Source organism: Hetaerina americana, unplaced genomic scaffold, assembly GCF_022747635.1.
Source record: "Hetaerina americana unplaced genomic scaffold, ioHetAmer1.1.p SCAF_4, whole genome shotgun sequence".
NCBI classification, from domain to species: domain Eukaryota; kingdom Metazoa; phylum Arthropoda; class Insecta; order Odonata; family Calopterygidae; genus Hetaerina; species Hetaerina americana.
Window position 1 is genome coordinate 7,377,000 of NW_027286985.1, and position 21,796 is coordinate 7,398,795.

Below are 21,796 nucleotides of genomic sequence, written 5' to 3' on the forward strand. Positions count from 1 at the left end.
CTGGAAAATGGCAGGGAGTGCTGGAGATGAACTGACCTTGAGTGAGTAAATATCACCTCAAAATGGGAACCAGGTGATTTCACTCTCACCTGTCAACTCAATCTTGGAGTTGAAGAAAGTGTGTTTTTCTTTTTTGCTACCTGATGTTGGGCCCTATGAACTTCAAAAGGGGCCTGATGGTCTGAAGAATGTAAGAGGGACATTTGGAACGTAGGTTTGTGGTTATTTAGCTATTGAAGGGAATGGTGATAAGGTGTGCAAGAATAAGCTTTAGGGACTGCAGGAAATAGGTTGTGCAAATGGAGGGCATGTTTTTTTCCCTATAATGGGACATTTTGGGGTTACATTTATGTTCAAGGATTTTTTTGTACAGGAGGGATTTCAAGTAACCACCCAGATAAGAGAGGCCTGAAGCCTTTAAGGGAATTCATTGAGGGAATCAGGTTGTTGCAGATGCTTAGGCATCGGCTAGAAATAAAATACAGGATTGATTGACTGGTGTGCCGAGGGTGACAACTGTTGAGTGAAGATATATTTTTTTGTTTATGGTTTTAATTTGGACTGCAGTGTGGAATTTGTAATTGAGGGGGGGGATTTGGACATCTAGAAGGGTGATTTAATAAGTAAAGGTGAAGGAAATTGAGGATGTTGTGTTAAGGAAAGAGATGAAGCTTAAAGGGACTTCATACGAAATTTTGTGAAATGAGAATAATATCTATATGCATATCTTAGACAGACTTAGGGTTTTAGGGCATGGCTGGTGAGAAAAATTTGTTGAAGGAGGCTAAGGTAGAGATTGGCATAAGAAAGGCTGAATTTACTTCCCATGGTGCAACCTTTAATTTGAATGTCAATGCCATTGTCAAGTGTGAAAGAGTTGTGCGTTAGAATGAATTTTGTAAGTTTTTAAAGGAAATCAGTCAGAGACACATAGAGTAGATAATTTTGAAAGTAAATGTTTGGGTCAATAATATATTTATAATATATGTATGTATAATAATGGTTATATGTATGTGTGTGTGTGTGTATATATGTATATATATATATATATATATATATATACATACACACACACATACATATATATATATATATATATACATATATATATACATACACACACACATACATATATATATATATATATATATACATATATATATATATATATATATATATATATATATATATATATATATATATACATATATATACATATATATATATATATATATATATATATATATATATATATATATATATATATATATATATATATATATATATACACACATATACACACACACACACATACATATATATATATATATATATATATATATATATATATATATATACATACATACATACATATACATATATACACACACACACATACACACACACATACACACACTTGTGAAGTATAGTGTTTTACTAAGATGAGTAAACCATTGTGCCAAAAAGTAAGTATGGAGGTCTCCTGAAAAACTAATGTAGCCAAACCAAAACCAAATCACCTTGGAACTCCTAGATATCTGAACTATTTTCTTCACTTTTATCCCTGTGGATGAATGAGCTCAGCACCTCAATAATTGGGCCTATGTTCATGTAACTTCCAAGTGTGAATGAACATTTGATTAGTATGTATCTTGGGACAGTGAGTCGAAAGCAGTTTTCATTAGAATCAGTGATGCCAGAAATTAAATTGAACCTATTCCTGGCCTGCTGTGATCACGTTAAATGTGATGTGAGCATACCATTTGTTTTAATTACAATATAACGATGCCAAAGGCTGTACCAGAAATATGGATGGTCAACACTTCCATTTCAATGGAAGTAGTGGATAAATGCTGAAATTACCTGGGTGACGTTCATCCTCCTTTATATCAAGTTCAGTCCCTTCTTGCCCTGCAGGAAGTGAGTTACATCACAGATTTGCTCTTGCCTTTGGTATAGATTGCTTTACCACAGCATCTACAATATTTTCGTTTTTATAAAATGTTATGTATATATATATATATATGTATATGTATATATATATATGTGTTATATATATATATATATATGTGTTATATATATATATATGCATAACCAGTATAATTTGTTTTAATTACTGGTATATATACATACATATATACACACACATACATATGTATATATATATATATATATATATATATATATATATATATATATATATATATATATATATATATATATATATATTCTTGGAAGTGCAAGAGGAATAGGGGAAGGGCGGGAGAGAGTTGAATGGTGGGATGGAGTGGGGTGGAGTGGTGAAAATAGGGCAGGTTTTGCATCTTGCTCGATGACATGGAGTGGGTATGGCTCTGGGGGTGTGAGGGGATTTTGGATATATATATATATATATATATATATATATATATATATATATATATATATATAATGAAATAATCGCTTTCCTCCGAGACAATGGCCCTAAGGAGAATCTTTCCCCCAGGGATATCTCCCTCCTTTCCCCTTCCCAACCTCACACCCCTCACTTCTACATCCTTCCTAAGATCCACAAACCCAACAACCCAAGCCGCCCTATAGTCTCCTCGTGTAGCTCTCCGACCGAAAGAATTTCCGCCTTCGTGGACCACTATCTCCAACCTTTAGTTCACTCCCTACCCTCCTTTATCAAAGATACCTACCACTTCCTCAGATTGCTCCACTCAACTTCACTCCCTCCTGACAACCAAATTACTATGGCTACAATCGATGTCACCTCCTTATACACATCCATTCCTCACCAAGAAGGCCTTTCTTCCCTACGTTACTTCCTCTCCAAACGCCCTACCCCTCAATTCCCCAGTACCGATTTTCTCATTGATCTTTCCAACTTCATTCTCACCCGCAACTCCTTTTCTTTCAACAACAACCATTACCTCCAAATAAAGGGCTGTGCCATGGGTAGCAGATTCAGCCCTTCATATGCAAACCTCCACCTCGGTGTCCTGGAAGAGAATTTCCTTTCCAACTATCCTCTGCAACCTCTCCTGTGGCTCCGATACATTGACGACATCTTTCTACTATGGCCACACGGCATAGATTCCCTCAATTCCTTCATCTCCAAACTCAATGATTCCTCATCTTTGTCTTTCACCTCGACCATTTCATCCTCTCAGATTACCTTCCTCGATGTTAATATTTCCCTCAGCAACAACAAATTCCTTACCTCTGTTCACACCAAACCTACTAATAAGCAGCAATACCTTCATTACAGCAGTTGTCACCCCTCCCATACCAAGCGCTCCCTCCCTTACTCTCTTTCTATCCGCGGTCACCGCATTTGCAACCATCCCGAATCCCTTAACAAATACCTTAACAACCTTCACCACTCCCTCCTCCAACGAGGATACCCTGATTCTCTCCTCCATAAAAAAATACTTAAACATTCCTACACCCCCAAGCCTGCGTCAACCACAGACTCCCAGCCTCTCTCAATCTGTACTACCTACTTCCCAGGCATTCAGTCTCTCAAAGTCATCCTCAAAGACCTATTCCCCATCCTCAAAAATCACAACACTTCCTCCAACCTTCTCCCCAATTGCCCCTCTGTCACCTTCAAACGTCCCGCCAACCTAGCAGATATCCTCAAATCCACCAGGCCACTCTCAAAATCCCCTCACACACCCAGAGCCATACCCACTCCATGTCATCGAGCAAGATGCAAAACCTGCCCTATTTTCACCACTCCACCCCACTCCATCCCACCATTCAACTCTCTCCCGCCCTTCCCCTATTCCTCTTGCACTTCCAAGAATGTTGTTTATCTTCTTACCTGTAAACTCTGCCCGTCCTTTTACATAGGCCAATGTTCCACACCACTTAACATTAGAATCAATAACCACCGCGCCTCGTGCAATCCCTCCTCCCCGTCCGCGGGTCTCCCCATCCCTAAACATGCTTCCCATCATAATACCCCCTTCAACCAGTGTTACAATGTTTCCGTCCTAGCGTCCCTTCCCACATCCGATAACCCTATAGAATTAAAAACCCTTGAATTGGCATTCATTTACATCTGTATGGCCTATCAGCATCCGGGCCTCAATGTCGTTCACTGATGGGAGTGGCCTAAAATTGTTACTTCCACCCCTTCCCTCTCCCTTTCCTCTCCCCAACCATTCCTTTCACCCCTCCTTCGCCTCCCATTCTCCCCTTCCCCTGGCCCCCTTCCCTTTCTCTCGCACCCCTCACCTCAACAATTCCAGCAGTCATTACTTCTACATCTTCAGAGGAAGACGGATTGTTTCCGTCGAAATATCAAGAAAATACGTGTGAGTGTTCTCTTTTTTGTTTGTGTTTCTATATTATGTGTTACTGTGTATTGTACTATATATATATATATATATATATATATATATATATATATATATATATATATATATATATATGTATAAATGATATAAGAACACATAAAAAGATCATACGTTATTTCTTGATCATTTCGACAGAATTTAACTCCGCCTTCATCCGATGAAGACGGAATTGAATTCTATATATTGATATATATGTATGTATATATATATATATATATATGTACATATATTTGTATGTATTTGTATATATATATATATATATATATATATATATATATATATATATATATATATATATATATATATATATATATATATATATATATATATATGTACATATATTTGTATGTATTTGTATATATATATTTGTATGTATTTGTATATATATATTTGTATGTATATATATGTGTGTGTATATATATATTTATATATATATATATATAATATTCTTCCACAGATGGTAATTTATTTTTGATGAAAACATCACAGACAAGACATTTTGCCTAAGTGGATTTTTTCCTCCCGTAATTTGATGAAATTTCTCTCTGGTGAAGGGAAATAATGTGTGTACACGTAGTAGTATTATTAAAAATGCTATGTTGGTAGTTATAATTAATGCTACCATCAAGACTAATAATAACCTGATGATATCACAGCATGATGAAACTTTGGTTGTGGAATAAATATTTTATATGGAATTACTATGAAATCAATGTTTTTCATTTCCTTTCAAATCCATATGTGGGTGATGCATGAAATAATAATGACATACATTGGGTTCTTCTTTAAACTTTATTGTATTTACAGCATTGTAATTGTAACCAAGCCTGACCTGCAGGCTGGCATGAACAAGTTTGATCATAATTTAAGTTTGCCTTTTGACCAATTAACACTGAAACACCAGCTATACCATATTTTAATCCAGTGTGGTTAATTTTTGTGCATAAAAGCATGCTGATAAATGTAATTGACTGCATGACTCTGAAACATCAATCTTATTTGTCAGTTTTGTAAGAACTGTTTTAGAGAGACATGTGCACAATACCTTTGCCCTTGTATTGAATTAATTTTTTTTGCGATATTATTATTATGTAATTTAGGACCAAACTTTATTAATGTATAACTTAAGAAAATTTTAGTTAATGTTTTAATTGATCCAAAAGGTATATTAAGCATTAAAGGATTTTTGATGTTAACCATTTAAAAACAAGTCCAGTCTTCCTTTTTGCAAGGATACCCAAGATTGTGGTACTCGGGAAAGAGAAACGCTTTACGTTGAAACCAGTTTGTACACCCTCTGGTCAAGTGGATAGAAGTGCTGATAGCACTGAAAGTGTCCTGCGTGTCTAAGTTGTCTCATTTTAATACTTATCTCTAATGTTCTTTGTATGCCAGTTGACTTAGAGATTGAATATTTTTGTTTAAAAAAAATGTATCTTCGGTTGGCACTTTTTAATTTATGTAGAGCACACATCACACAAAACTTAACTTCCTTAAACATCTCATGGTAAAATCATTTGCTCTTTACTTTACACGCATGTTTTTTTAAGCATGACTAAATGAATACAGAAGTGCTGTAAATGCATTACCAAACATTTTAGTATGTACTTGATCACCATAAGGTCACTAAATCTGGTTAATGTTATATCTAATATACTGAGTAAAACCATTAAATAATTATATTAGCAGAATCAGTCAGGCAGTAGATTTCAGTTGTATTATACAATGTTAGTCACATTTATTTACACTGCAATGCTCTTAGTCTTTTCTCACATCTCGAGTCCATTTCATTGAATAAGTAAGGCACGGAAACAGCTACTTCCCAATTCTGCTGTTTCTGGAGGTAATCGAAGACTTTGGAAGCATTGTCTCCTGCACATCTTCCACAATCTTTTCACAGTATGGGTCTGCTGCGGTTGACCAATCTCCGCCACTTAAACACTTAGTTGTTGCAAGATGTCGCTGTATTGGAGGGATTTGAAACCCTTGTGAGCATTTGTATTGACAAACTGTGCCCACTGGCACCGTCTCTTTCTCAGAGCTGTCCTCTTCATCACCACAAGAGATGGTTCCATCAGAGGGAGCAAATGGCATGGCACACATCTCCTCTTCTGCCACATCAAAGTTAGATTCTGCCGGTTCTATGGGTTGTGTCAAAGAATCTGGATGATGTAGAGAGACCAGGGCGGAGAAAGTAGAAATGAAGAGAGAATAAATTAATACATACAATCATGAATATATGTACACACTTTTGCAAATGCATGAACACTCTTGTATCCTGCAATTGGGTAAGAGGGCATGAAGCAGTGGTTGCTTAGATATCAGCCATGAAAAAGAATGGGAGAAATCTGTGATGGGAGATATGTTTCATCATGTCTTCTGATATAACTCTTCCCCCTCTTTCTAAACTGATTATAGTTTGTGAAAGGGGAAAATAAATATTGGAATCTATTGGTGCAGTAGTCTTATATTTTGCTCCATTTTTTCCGTCAATACGATGAAATGAATTATCTCCTTGTCTCAAGAAAAATTGCAAGCTTAAAACTCTCCTTGCAGACTTGTCTTGGCAATGCATCCTTGTGTTTCTAGTTTATCACACCAGATGTGAAGTGACTAATTAATGTGTTCTTTATTGGCAATATTTTCTTGAACCGGGCAATTTTTCCTGTGATTTTGTCCACTCTAAAAACGTTTTTTTAGGTGTTTGTTATCCCAAATTTAGCATATTCAATATGGTTTACCTAAACACAAATGTGCCTCTTTTAGTATTTTACTGTTTAATTTCCTAATGTAGTACTGCACCTATCAAGTATTTACTTTAGAATAATGTGGTGATACCCTCCCCGGACTACAACCTTGACGTGGTGGGAGGGCTTGTGTGCGTTCCGATGACCCCTAGAGCTGTGCGGGCGGGAGTAATAATAATTGCTTCAGGTAGGTCACCCATGCCAGATAGCCAGACGAAAGGTAGTCCACGCAGCATCTGTTCCTCAGTGAGGCGGCTGCAATGGCATCTGACCCCAGAGGGGCGGCCAGTAAGTGATGGTGTCACATTAAAAACACTATTGAGGAAGGCAACGGGAAACCACCTCAATTATCATTCCCAAGATTTAAATGATGGACAATACAGAGATTTTGAGTCCTGGCAACTATGGGGCTCGGCCCAATCGGCTGTGTGTCGTGCCCGGCAGCGGGGGAGGTGAGGCTTCCGCGGTCGTCGTCCCAACCCTTGCAAGGGAAAGCCAGCAGCAGAAGGACAGAAGATGCAGGAGAAGAAGACAAAATTAGTTAGAATAGGAACGTGGAATGTTAGGACAATGATGAGGACAGGGAAACTGGAGAATATTAAGCGAGAGATGGGAAGGGGAAAAGTAGATATTTTAGGTCTATGCCAGGTGAGATGGAAAGATAGCGGAGATTACTGGAGTGATAATTATAGAATAATATACAGCGGCGGGTACATCTACATCAATACCCTGCAAGCCACCAAAAAGGTGTGTGGCAGGGGGTACGAGAGCCAACGAGGGGTTGCCATAGTATTAAATGAAGAGGTAGGAAGAAGCGTAGTGAACATAGAGCTGGTAACGGATAGATTACTACTAGTAGAGATAAAAGCAGAACCGACGAACTTGGTTATTATTCAGGTATACATGCCACCGAGCAACCATACAGAGGAAGAGGTCGATAAGATATACGATCAATTAGAGAACATAATCGCGTGTGTTCCTGCAGGGAAACATTTCATAGTGATTGGGGATTGGAATGCAATGGTAGGCGAAGGTAGAGATGGTGATGAGGTTTGGGACAACGGTTTAGGCACGAGGAATGACCGCGGGGAGAAAGCAGTTTAGTTCTGCAGGGGACAGGGGTTGGTCATTACCAACACCTGGTTTAGACACCACAAAAGACGCAGGTATACATGGAAAATGCCAGGTGACTCAGAAAGGTATCAGCTAGATTATATTCTGGTTAGATGATAAATTCGCACAGCTTCCCAGGAGCGGATGTGGACTCTGACCACAATTTAGTTGTTATGAAATGTAGGGTCCGTTTCAAAAAGATAAGGTGGGGGTGGCAGGTTAGAAAATGGAACGTTGAAGCATTAAATTGTTTGGAAAGAAAGGAGTACAAACAGGTGATAGAGGAAATCATGGAGGATGGAAAAGAGCTAAGTACTATCAAAGAAAAATCGGAATCTATCAAGAAAGGGTTATCTAAAGCCACAAAAAACACTATTTGGAACGCTTAAAGGGAAAAGGACTAGGAAACCATGGATCACAGATGAGATGGTTACAAAGATGGATTAGCGGCAAAAATGGAAGAATGTAAATACAGAGTCAGGCAAAATGAAGTACAAAGAATTAGACAATGAATTGCGGTGGGCAACAAATAAAGCAAAATAAGCATGGTGGAAGACGCAGTACGAGGATATGGAAAGTCTGCAGAGGAAGGATGAAATCTGTGCGCTGTACAGTAAAGTTAAATCTTAATCGGGAAGTAAGAAAGGGAGATCTATGCTAACAGTTAGAGATAAGGCGGGTAAGGTAATAGTTGACACAGGAAATATCCAAGAGAGATGGAAGGAATATATAGAAGAACTGTATAGTAAAGAACTTAGACCAACAAAGTTAGACCTAGATAAGCAATATGACGTAGAGAAAGACAGCTTAGGTCCAGGCATACGCGACAATGAGATAGAAAGGGCATTAAGGGAGATGAAACTAAGTAAGGCCGTGGGGGTGGATAACATTCCTGCGGAACTACTGAGATGTTTAGGCAAATGTGGGAGGAAGAGGCTATATGGGCTGATTCGTAGTATCTATGAGGAAGGAATCTGGGCGGAAGACTTTGTGAGATCAGTTTTAGTTCCTATTCTGAAAAAGGTAAAGGCTACATCATGTGAGGACTACAGGACAATAAGTTTGATATCCCACGCAGCTAAAGTTGTTCTCAGGATCATAAACAAAAGGATAGAGAGTAGGGCAAATGATTACTTAGGGGATGATCAGTTTGGGTTTAGGAAGGGCAGAGGTACGCGTGATGCCATTGCAGTAATGATATTATTAATCAAGAGGAATATGGAATACAACCAGTAGGTATTTGCCTGTTTCGTAGATTTCGAAGTGTTTGATAGAGTGAATTGGGAAAAACTAATGAGTATATTGCAGAAAATAGGAATAGATTGGAGGGAAAGGAGGCTAATCCGCAACCTGTACATGTCTCAGACGGCTCAGGTGTGGGTGGATGGGCAGTGTTAGGAAGAGGTGTAAGGCAGGGTTGCTCATTATCACCGTTGCTGTTCAACCTGTATGCAGAGGAAATGATTAAAGAGGCATGGGAAGAACTGGAGGTAGGAATGAAAGTGGGCGGAGAATTTGTAAAATCAGTTAGGTTCGCTGATGACCAAGCTTTGGTTGGGCAGTCAGCCAAGGGGTTGCAAGCATTGCTGAGTGAATTGGAAATTCAGTGCGACAGGTATGAGATGAGAATTAATATTAATAAAACAAAGGTTATGCAATTTTCCAGGAAGAAAAAGGCTAAGCTAAACATTAAAATAGGAGGGCAAAAACTAGAGCAGGTAGAACAGTTTATGTATCTCGGTAGTGTTTTGGACCAACACGGTCAAAGTAGTTGGGACGTAAGGAGAAGAATTACGCTAGGCATAGAGGCTTTTACAAGAAGGAGGGAGTTGATGACAGGGACGTTGGGTAAGGATATTAAGAATAGACTCGTAAAAACTTTGATATGGAGCGTAGCTATGTACGGTGTGAAAACGTGGTCATTGAAACGGGAGGATAGACGTAGACTGGAGGCTTTTGAATTGTGGGTGTGGAGAAGAATGGAGAAGGTGAAATGGGCAGAGAAGAAAACAAATGAGGAAGTACTTGGTATGGGGGGCGAAGAGAGGGGTTTGTTGAGAGAAATCCTATGGAGGCAGGAAAAGTGGATGAAGGGGGTATTGACCGGCAGCGGGATGTTGAAGACTGTGATTGAGGGGAGAATGTTAGGCAAACGAGGAAAGGGAAGGAACAGGATAGGGATGTTGGACGGGATGAAGGGAGGAAGACCTGATGTAGATGTTTTGCTAGGAGTCACAAAATATTTATTTAGTAGCTTTGTCCATCCAAAAACCTACCTTAACCGGTAGATTACCTAATAAAAATAAATAAAAATAATGTGGTGATAGCACTTGAGTAACGTCCATGTTCTGTGATGATCATCTGAGCACCCATAGCATTTGTTTGTTTGTTTTGGTGAGGTACCCATTTTTAGTATTTAATTATTGTCCCCATTGAATGCCCATTTGGGAATGCTGTACAAATTGCTTTAAATCATTTTTCTCCAAGTAATATGTTATTTCTGTCAATTGTGGTACCATGTGTGGTTAGCCCTATGTTACTTTTCATATATTTGAAATATTCGCTTTGTTCATGGAAAATTGGTTCTCTTATGATTCTCTGAGGGATGTCAGAAATCTCTAGATAATTGGAATTTGGTCTGTAGTTGCCATATTTGGTAGTTTTCGAGAAAGTCATAGGTCCTTTTTATTACGATCATATTATTTCTCATCCCTTAAACTAGTGTTTAGATTTGGGGTAGAGAATGATCTCAAAATCTTCTATAATTCCAACAATTTCCATAGCCCTTATGTTCATTCCTTTCCCTTATTTTACAACATGGTCTTTAATAGTATTTGCTTGCCTTTAAGGTGATCTGTTAAGTAATCAGCTACTCTATGGCTATATCTCACTGTTTATTCTATGATGTAACTCCTATTTCATTCTTGCCTATTGAGTATTGGCAATCCTGGATATATGGGTATATATTAAGCACGTAACCCTAGATTGCCATAGCTAATGGGTTACACCTTCCCTGGGAAAAAATTCATCTTTATAAATGAAGAAATTAGCAAGAATAATTTCAACACTCTTATCACTGTAGGACTGAAAAAGTATAGAGCAACAAATATGGAATAGAGACATGAGAAATCTACCCAATCGTATCTTTTCTAAAATATTGTTAGGGGCTTGTTAATGCCATTTTTGAGTTTACAGTTTGAAGAAGGAAATACTATTGAAGCATTTTAATATTCTATAGCTATATTGGTGGTTGTAGAGAGTTACTTATTGCCATGCAAAGAATTTTGAATCATTTCAAAAAGCCGTATAAATACATTGAGTATTACTCAATAGTTAACTCTAGGTATCCAACTGTAAATATTTTACTTGGAGACTAAAGAGTTGCTGCTGACTTTCAAAATAATCCAGAATATCCACCTCTATAAAAATACTCAATTTGTGATAATTGGCAGTCTTTTTAAATTGAAGAAAAATATGTATTGATGAACAAGCCACAAACACTAATCAACCTGAAGGTTTGTTTTGGAAGGTAGTGGTAATATTCACCCAGTACTAAGCCGCTTATGAAATGTGAAATTCCAAAATTAGGGTAAGGGTCCTGTACCAGTTGAGGTTTCCCAGGAAGATCTGATACCCAAAAAATCAATTAGCTTAGGTGGAGCTAAGGGTGACCAGAGAGGCTTGCCTGGGAATCGAACCTGGGCCCTCTGGACAATAGTCTAATGCTCTACTTCTGGACTACCATGACCTATTATGTGTTGATATTTGATGTGCTTTGATAATTTTTAATTTGAATGTTTTTGAATTATAGATTTATTATTTTTGTAATTATGTTCATCATTTTAACTAATAATCCAAAGAAACTGACTAGAGCAGTAACCACACTGATGAATCAAACATTTAAGGCTGGTGTTTCTTTTGCCTTTTTGTGTGTTAACCCCATCGAAGATTGTCAAAAAATGAAAATTCGACTAGTTTGAAAAACTTATTTATGGTTAACGTGAATACGGTCTCTGTTGTGTATCTTATTATAAGTCTTTGGTCTTTCTTGTTGAATTTATCAAATGCCATTGCAAGGATTGTAATTCTAAAGCAATTTTGATGAAACCAAGGACTTAAGGTATAGTGTTGATAATTTTGCTCAGCATCTTTAATTTCATAATATTTGGAAACCATAAGTAAACTTCATCTATCACGAAATCATTCACATTTTCTAACTTAGTGGAGAACTTTTTAATATCTTACCTTCCAAGCATGCCGGTGGTTCATGAGACCATCCCATTAAGCCATTGACGTTCATCATTTCACATGTGGTTTCTTTCACATCAGAGGGGATGTAAAGTGTCTTGGAGTTCTTGCCAATGCACTGGAATTCACATCTGGAACCCCATGCTGTCTCTTGTGAGCATTGAGCTCTTGTGTTTGGAGGGAGGAGCAAAGGTTTGCATCTCTGGACTGGAATAAAAGTTTGCAATCTTGATCTCATCTCTTAAAAAGGACCCAGGAAATATTTTTTGCAAATGTTTTTGTGGAACACATAAATTATATGCATAGGTTCATTTATTTCATGAAGAATTACTTAACATATGTTGTCTTTTCCCTTTTGGTTTCACCGCTTTCCTCATTTTTGTACTCCCTCCTCATTTGATTTACTTTCATTGCCAAGCCATCTTTTAGGCCATACCTTATTTCTAATTCATGTGAACTAAAATTTGTTGTCTCTGGCATAACACTATGGATTTTTCATAACATATTGAAATGAAATTATTGACTTTGTGATTCCACACACTTGATTTAAAAACACATCACCCAGGTTTTGAATTGGAACATCATGGTCCTTATAGAAGCGAACTTGGTATGCATACCTTGTGAGAGGGGGTTGGTCAGAGGGAGGGTGGAGGGGTAGAAAGGTTAAAATGTAGATAGGAGGAAAGAGAATTACATCTTTCAATGCCAATCATTGACTAGGAAGAGTGGTATACCTAGGAGTAGGAGGGATACAATATTTCGCTGGCAAGTTCATCCTTGCAATGTATGGATTACAAACGTTCCAACTGCTCCAAAGCATCAAGCCTTTGACCTTAATTTTCAAAATGAAGAATTTAGTCACCAAGTCACTTTTGTGGTCACTGTCGATGTGGTGTTTTGTGAAGAAGGATGCTATGCTCTCATTCTTCACACACGTGTTGTGTTCTTTTATTCATTCTTTAAATTTTCATTCTGTTTACCCAATATACTCTGCCACACTCCAAGTACTTTAATTCATACACTCCACTCCTCTCGTCTTGGGGAACTTTGTCTTTAGTGTGAGAGATCAGGTTCTTAAGGCATAAACCTTTGTAAAAGACACATTTAATTTTTCCTTTAGGTAAAATCTTGATTTATTTTTGAGAAATATTCCCTAGATAAGAGTATTTATCTCCATTTGGGAGCGGGATCTTTTAAATGTTCGCGGTTGTTAATGTTGCTTAAGGCTATTTTCGTAAGTTTATTTATTGGGTCTTCTGGATACTGCTATCATTTCAATTACATTAAGTTCCTTATTTACATTGGATTCTGACATAGGTATAGAAGCTAATCGGTGGATCATTGCATGAAATGCTGAAATCTTGTGGAAGAAGTAATGACTTGAGAAGGAATTAATTAATTGAACCAATTAATGGCTATTGCAGTTAATCATTCAATACATTACTCACCTTTAACCACCATGGTTACATGACATGTCTCCACTGCTCTGTTATTATGTAAAAGAGTGAAAACAGTCATGTGCCTTCCTTCCTGAGCCATTGTTCCTAGAGGGGGCCCCCATAACACTTCCAATCTGACGTTTCTATCACCATCGTCATCTACCAGGTTAGCATCTGCGTTTCTGTGCTCATCACCTTGGGCAGTCCTGGGTCAAAATAGGAAAGAGAAAAACATAAATATATCCAAGCAAAAGTCGCAAATGTATAAAATATTAACATTTTGCAGAAGTTGCCAATGGAGACAATTTTTTTTTGCTATAGGTGCCTTTCATTGTTTTAAATTAGGTTCATACCTATCTCATTCTTTGGATTGAGAAATTCAATCTTTTAATTTTTGAAAATGAAGCCTTGAGAGGCCATATATATCAATTCTGCTCCTAAATTTAAAAATAATCAATTCTTGGGGCTATTAAACAATTTGTATTAAAAAGGACTAAACAGTCCATTTTCTGAATTTTGAGGATGTATTAATATGCAAATATGTATTTGAATTCGCGTAAGTTATAAAGACTTTCGCGTGAATATTTACAATTTTGTGAGTGTAGATTGGCATGAATTTGTGGGTTTTATAAGTGATTTTATTCTCTTTTGCAGGTGGTGACCTTACATCCCCCGCCACGCACCCTTGCGATGGCTTGCGGTTACTATTTAGATGTAGATTGGCATTTTGTGGGTTTTGCATGTGATTTTATTCTCTTTTGAGGGTGGTGACCTAACACCCCCCGCCACATGCCCTTCGGTGTACTACGTCGATGTGAAGAACTTAGGCCAGCAAAGTTAGAATTAGAAAGAGAATATGATGTAGATGAAAATAGCTTAGGTCCAGACTTACTCGACGGTGAGATACAGGCCCCTGTTCTTCTATGGGGCATTAAGGGAATGGAAACCAAATAAAGCCTAGGGGGTCAAAACATTCCTGCAGAACTAGTTCAAGGTTTACAAAAATGTGGTAGGAAGAGTCTATATGGACTGATTCGTAGTTTCTATGAGAAAGGAATCTGGCTGGAAGAATTTGTGAGATCAGTTTCAGTTCCTATTCCGGAAAAGGTAAAGGTTACATCATGTGAGGACTACAGAACAGTAAGTTTGATATCGCATGCAGCTAGAGTGGTTCTCAGGACCGTCAACAATAGGATGGAGAGCAAGGCAAATGATTACTTAAGGAATGATCAGTTTGGGTTTAGGAAGGGGAGAGGCATGCGCGATACCATTGCGATAATGAGGTAACTTATTTAGGGGAACATAAGATACAATCAGGATTTATTTGCCTGTTTCTTAGATTTCAAAAAGGCGTTTGATAGGGTGAATTTGGAAAAAGTAATGAAATATTTCTGGAAATAGAGTAGATTGGAGTGACAGGAGGCTAATCCGCTATCTATACATGTCTCAGACTGCACTGGTGTGAGTGGGGAACAGAGAGTCCGAATGGGCAGTGTTAGGAAGAGATGTAAGGCAGGATTGTTCTCTATCACTGGTGCTGTTCAACGGTTATGTGATGGAAATGGTTAAAGAGGCATGGGAAGAACTGGAGGTATGAATGAAAGTCGGTGGGGAATAAATAAAATCAGTCAGGTTTGCGGATGACCAAGATTTATTGTATCATTGAGCAGAGGGATTGCAAGAATTTCTGAGGGAATTGAAAATTCAGTCCGATTGATATGGGATGAGAATAAATTCAAATAAAACAAAGGCTATGCAGTTTGCCAGAAAGAGAAATGCGAGGATTAATATTAAAATATGAGGGCAAAAACTAGTGCAGATGGAACAGTTTAATTAACTCGGGAGTTTTTCGGACCAACATGGTCAAAGTAGTAGGGATTTAAGGAGAAGAATTGTATTGGGCAAAGGAGCTTTCACACAGAGGAAGGAATTAATGACAGTGACATTGATTGAGGATGATAAGAAAAGGCATGTTAAACTTTGATGTGGAGTGTAGTCATGTGCAGCGCTGAAACATGCTCATTGAAGCAGGATGATAAGCGTTGTTGATTGGAGTATTTTTAAATGTGGGTGTGGAGGCAGATGGAGAAGGTGTAATGGACAGAAAGGCAAACAAATGAGGTGCTAGATATGATTGGTGAGGAAAGGGGATTGCTGAAAAAGCATTTACATCTACATCAATACCCTAAGAGCCACCAAAAAGGTGTGTGGCAGAGGGGATCATACGGATACAGAAAAAATGGATTCAAAGCACATTGATTTGCAATGGGATGTTGAAGATTGTGATAGAGGGGAGAATGTTATGCAAGAGTAGGATAAGGATGTTGGACGGAATGAAGGGAGGAAAAAGTACACAAAGTTGTAGAGGAGCTTATTGTAGTGTAGGATGTTGGGTTGTATTTTGTTATTAGGGAAGGTAGCTTGCGTTCATCCAAAGCTTACCTCAATCGGTAGATTACCTATAATAGTGGTAATATTCATTTCTGTGATTGGTTTACTATAGCCCTCAATTCTCATCTATGCAGTGTTAATTCCCTCACTCCCTGACAGCTTTTCTGTTTTACGTTCTTTTTGATTTTTCCAATGCACTTATCTCTTGTTTATGCTCGCGGAAATTTCCCTTCCATTTTCACCCAAATTTTATTACATCGTGCCACATGTTGTCTTGAATCCATCTGGTTTTTCTTTGGCGTTGAGTTCTGCATATAGTCCTTTCCTTTTCTGTATAATTCCTCGTTCCTTACTTTGTCAAGTCAATTTAGTTTTTAGCATTCTTTCCGAGTTCCACGTTTCAATATATTCTATTCTTCACAGGGCGACTTTTCAAATGTTCCATGTCCCTAATCCGTAGACTGCCATGCTCCATACGAGGCTTGTGAAGGAGAAAAGAGGCTGATTCCGCCCCGTTGGTTTCCCTAAAGACCAATGTGGAAGTACTCCATCTTCGAAGTACCACATTTATCCAGGTTTACCAGAATAAACTTATGTTTTGTTCCAAAGAAACTGCGGGAGATGCCGCAACAGAAACTTTTAACGGAGTCATCCGCTAATGTGAATTTCAATGCAACAATTTCAGAGTGTAAAAATCATTCGCCTTGAAAGGCGAATGATTTTTACACTCTGCTGCTCTTTTGATTTGTGAGGTGGCTACAATTTTTGGTCATTCGGAGGGTGAAAATATTCGTGATAGTGAAGCGGGTCGCACTGGAGAATGGGGTACTAGGGTACTTTGAAAGGAAAACTTATTATGTTCTCGTCTACAATGCATGCACAACATCTAGAAGGATAGGAGAGTACATATAATTGGTTTTGCTTGACTTGAGGGTCGTTTTAAACCAATCCTCGGCTTGGTAAACCTTTGATCGTACATTTTCTCCTTTAATACGTAGCTGTCAGTTGCCTGCGGCTTGAAATACTTCGTCCCTATTAACTTTGTGCAAAACGAGTGTAGGCGTGGTGGAAATGATCATAGAATCGAATGTTTCACGTTCACGAATCTCTTCCCTAACATTATCTATTTATCGCGGCATTCACCACCCCACTGCCTTTTTTATACGTCCTCCTTTTTATATTTTCATCAAATTTCCTCAAATAACTTCATTTCTTCTGCCACCGTACTTAAAATTTTATAAAAAATATTTTGCGTCGGCAGTTTTACTCTTCATCCAACTTGTGTTTCTACAAATTTCTTCTCCCTCATATATTAAGTTCATCCAAACTGCGTTCATCCTTATGGCTCAAACACTAGATTTTCAAGAGATACGTTTAATAATAAAATCTGTTCTAATCTTTCCGTTACATCTTCATTTAAAGCAGGTGTAATCCAACAGCTCTTTTTGTCGCGTTTTTTCCAGCTAATTGGTTTCACTTGCTATTCCTCCTTTTCATTATTCCCATTATTTTTTAATTTTATTTTTTACTGGTTGATTTTCTTCTCAAACATCTCACATTGGTCTTGTATTGAACTTTACATTAACCCCAATTACCTTGGTTGTGTGGGTAATTCATGAGCGATACTCCAAATTTCATGTTATGAGGTATTTTTGAATTTTAACCCCTTTTATTATTATGCTAAAAATAACCACGGAGTAATAACGAAACAATCGACTCAAACATCTAAATTGTTATCTTTACTATTTAAAATTAAGGTATATCTTTATCTTATTAGGACAATTCTGCAAAAGAATGGCGGTATGATTAAAGCATTTTAACGTTAGTTAATTATTTTTGGAGGTGCTTTGGCTTTACAGATATTTTTGATTATTTCTCTTTTATAAACTATCGACTCCATTCATTTATAAATAATATCCAGATATGTGGAGTTTTAGGGAAACTGAAAAAGAAAATATGCTCTTTGTAGGGCATTAAGAGCGGTGGAAAGCATTAAGGACCAAAAAAATAAATAGTGTAAGGCAAACAAAAGAGTTCAAGCTAGGAGAAAGTGTTCATAAGTCCAACGAGGTTGCGCACTGGTGATCAGGGATTTTCCAGATCCTTCCTCTAATCGGCAGACCTATTTCCATGAAAATATCACCGAAATTCATCATAGGAATGGTGGGTAAACTATTTTTATCTGGTGGAGTTTTCTCGTAGCGCTGCTTGGATCTGTAACTTTGCCCATGAGGCAAGAGGATGAGTGCAGATTAGAAACTGGTGAGGTATCAGTGGGATGGATTAGAAATTATGGAGGATATATGTTAGGCTGTGGAGGAAGACCAAGGACCAAGTTTCAAATGTGGTGGGCAAAGTTAGGACGTAGCTACGGGAAATCTGGAGAGGGTAGAAGAAATGAGTCGAGGAAATACAGAAAGGTAGTGAGAGATTTAATACCGCGGAAGAAGAGAGAAGGCTAATAGGAGTTTTAACCAGCGTAACGTTAAGTACCGAAAAACTGAAAAAGGAAATAATATGAGATAATAAGGGGGAGTTCCGGCTATACGCATTGCGCAATAATAAATGATAGAAATCGTCCAGAAAATACATTTAATACGTCGAACATCTTGGATGAAATGGGGTTTTACAATTCTCGGAATTTCCCGAAAATTTTAAGAGTGAAAGGCGACTCATGGGTTGGCTTCGAGGGCCATGACTGTTGAGATTGGCAGGGGCCCTTACCTTCCGCCGTGTCTGTTGAGGGCCCTCCTCTTCTTTCCACGGACGGCCTTCCGCCCCGGGCAGCGGCGATACGTCTCCGGCAGCTTCAGCAGGGTCCGTGTTTCCCCGCGCGCTGCAACCAGCGATACCCTCTTGCGCGGACACCTTATGCAGAAGGACTCGTCACTGATTCCCTCGGAGCTGCTGGTGTCCACCTGCAAAATGTGAATGTGATTAAAAGGCGCGGCTAAACACCCTTTGGTTGGATGAGATATTGTGACACATTCATTTTCTGATGTCGATCGCCGATATTAAACAAATATCGAGGTGGAGACGATACATCTACTTGGCAATAGTTATTGGAGATATCGCGTGATTTCCACAATGGCAGATACATGAAGTAATTTCAGGTACGTCGAGCATTATTTTTCCTATGGTAAAATAAACAAGATATATTGAGAGGCGATGGGATGCAGAAAATGTTACAGTAAGGGTGGAGAATACTGGGAAAGCGAACTGTAAATTATGAACGAAAGCCCTTAGCTATGGATTACATGCAGATTTCGAGAATTATTGGAGCAGGAATTTCATCGATGATGACTGACCTAGGTTGGGATGGAAATTATAGCAGTTCTATGGATAGCTTGTGGACGCAGTGCAGAGATCGGACAGGAAGGGGAGGATAGAGGCTCCTATTTACTCTATCCTCTCTTCGCCTGATTTACCTTTGAGATGCTGGAAATGTTGTCATGGTATTCGATATCTTAACATTGATATTCCTCTGGGCGTCGCTTCAAGCAGGTATTTCACTCAAGGATTGTCCTTAGTAGAAAAGGATTCCGTAGCACCAAAGCATTTTTTTACAAGAAATTCTCGTTTTCAGCGATCCTATGTTAACATTTAGAAATCTCTGGACGAAAAAAATGAAAATAGGCGAGGAATGAAAACTTTCTCATTTAACCTTACTTATATGCTGTTCCTCCGGGATAAAAACTAGAGCTTCGGATGGGGATATTTTGTGTAAAGGTGACCGTTTATAGGTTGAAAAACATAGCGTGACATGTGCTGAATGTTTTTTAGAAGAATTATTAAGTGTAAAACACCAGATTTGTGAAGTATCTCATTTTTATATGTGAACTACCCTCAGCGATCGATTTGCAATATGGCAATTTACCGCAATAATCGCGCTAAACTCTTTTTCGCCTCAATAATCAAACCTTCTTAGTTGTTATGATAATAAAAGAACAATAGATGTACAAATAAAAGATATTGGTCAAACACAAATTTATGTTGCATCTTAAGTTGCAAATGAGTACGGTAATTTTTATAAATATAATATCCGTGAATTGTTTACACAAATTACCTAATTATGATTTATAAGGGTAGATAATGCATTTTAAACATTCCGTTTGGCATAATGCTTCTTGATGCTCTTTTCAATCAGTACAAGAACGCATCATAATGGTTTATGATACGAGGTCTGTTCAAAAAGTATCGCGAATTTTGAATTTTTGCGGGTTACGTATATTTGATTTTCTCTCACTTATGCCGAAAAGTTCGGTTATTTTGAATGTTTAGTTAATTGCTTACAGCTGTTTTGCTTGGACGTGTTTTGGCTTGTCTTTGATTTTTACGTGTTTCAAAAAATGGATCGAAGCATCTGTATCCAATTTTGTGTGAAAAATGAAATTAAATGCCCGGGAACATGCCGAATGTTGACTGTGGCATATAATGAAGCTACCTTAGACCGAAGTAACGTTTGTTGGTGGTAAAAAATGTTCTCAGAGGGTGGAGAAGATGTGAACGACGAAGAGCGTGCCGGACGCCCGAGCACGTAAACAGCAACAGACGAAAACATTGATGAAGAGAAGAAAATAGTATTGGCCAATCGTCAAATCACCGTTGGAGAAGTTACTGAGGACCTAAACATATCGATTGGCTCGTGCCATTCGATTTTTACCAATTATTTGGTTATGGCACGGGTCGTTCGCGAAATTCGTACCTCAATTCGTGCTCAATCTCGACCAAAAACAGTAACGCATTAACATTGCTAATGAGGTGTTGGACTCTGTCCGCGACGACACCAATTTGCTCCAGAGGGTCATAACTGGTGTCGAATCATGGGGTTATGGTTTTGACGTGGAAACTTCCAACTCCCAATCACCCCAATGGAAGCTGCAGCACGATCCTAGACCGAAAAAAACGCGCCAAGTTCGGTCAAATGTGAAAGCTTTGCTTACTGTTTTCTTCGATTTTAGGGGCGTGGTGCATCATGTGTTCTTGCCACAGGGTAGAACGGTAAATAAGGAATATCACCTGCAAGTTATGCGAAATATGTGCGAGGCAATCCGCCAAAAATGTCCGGATTTGTGGAGGAACAAAAATTGGCATTTGCACCATGACAACGCCCCTGCTCACACATCGTTACTTGTGCGCGAATTTTCAGCCAAAAGCAACACACTAATGATGCCGCAGCCACCGTATTACCCAAACCTGGCCCCCAGTGACTTTTCCTTGTTTCCGAAACGTATAATATCTAATGGGGATTACTTTGAAGGGGGCAAAATAGATATTTTTTGAATAAATAAATACTTTTTGAAAAAACACAGAAGTCGTGGTACTTTTTCAACAGCCGTCGTATGTTCGTGGTTGCTATTTTACTGATACTGTAATAATTGGGTAGCATGGTAAAATTATCTATCGACCTGAAGTTTCTCTTGCAGCCACCATTTCAATTTGCATTGAATAGTCGTACTTGTAATACATGCAATAATAAAGTTGCATTACTTTTAATGAGAACACTTGT

General features: G+C 38.1%; 1 protein-coding gene across 1 annotated transcript in view; it reads right to left on the minus strand.

Moving 5' to 3' along the window:
• Nucleotides 1-5,088: 5,088 nt before the first annotated feature.
• LOC139692331 (uncharacterized) overlaps nucleotides 5,089-21,796 on the minus strand; it is a 489,107-nt gene continuing 472,399 nt past the window's right edge. The window contains exons 5-8 of the mRNA XM_071590451.1: nucleotides 19,012-19,205; nucleotides 13,906-14,102; nucleotides 12,455-12,664; nucleotides 5,089-6,511 (exon numbers count right to left, since the gene is read on the minus strand). Coding sequence (XP_071446552.1) covers nucleotides 6,165-6,511; nucleotides 12,455-12,664; nucleotides 13,906-14,102; nucleotides 19,012-19,205 — 948 coding nt within the window. The 3' untranslated portion in view covers nucleotides 5,089-6,164. The remainder of the gene's footprint in view (nucleotides 6,512-12,454; nucleotides 12,665-13,905; nucleotides 14,103-19,011; nucleotides 19,206-21,796) is intronic.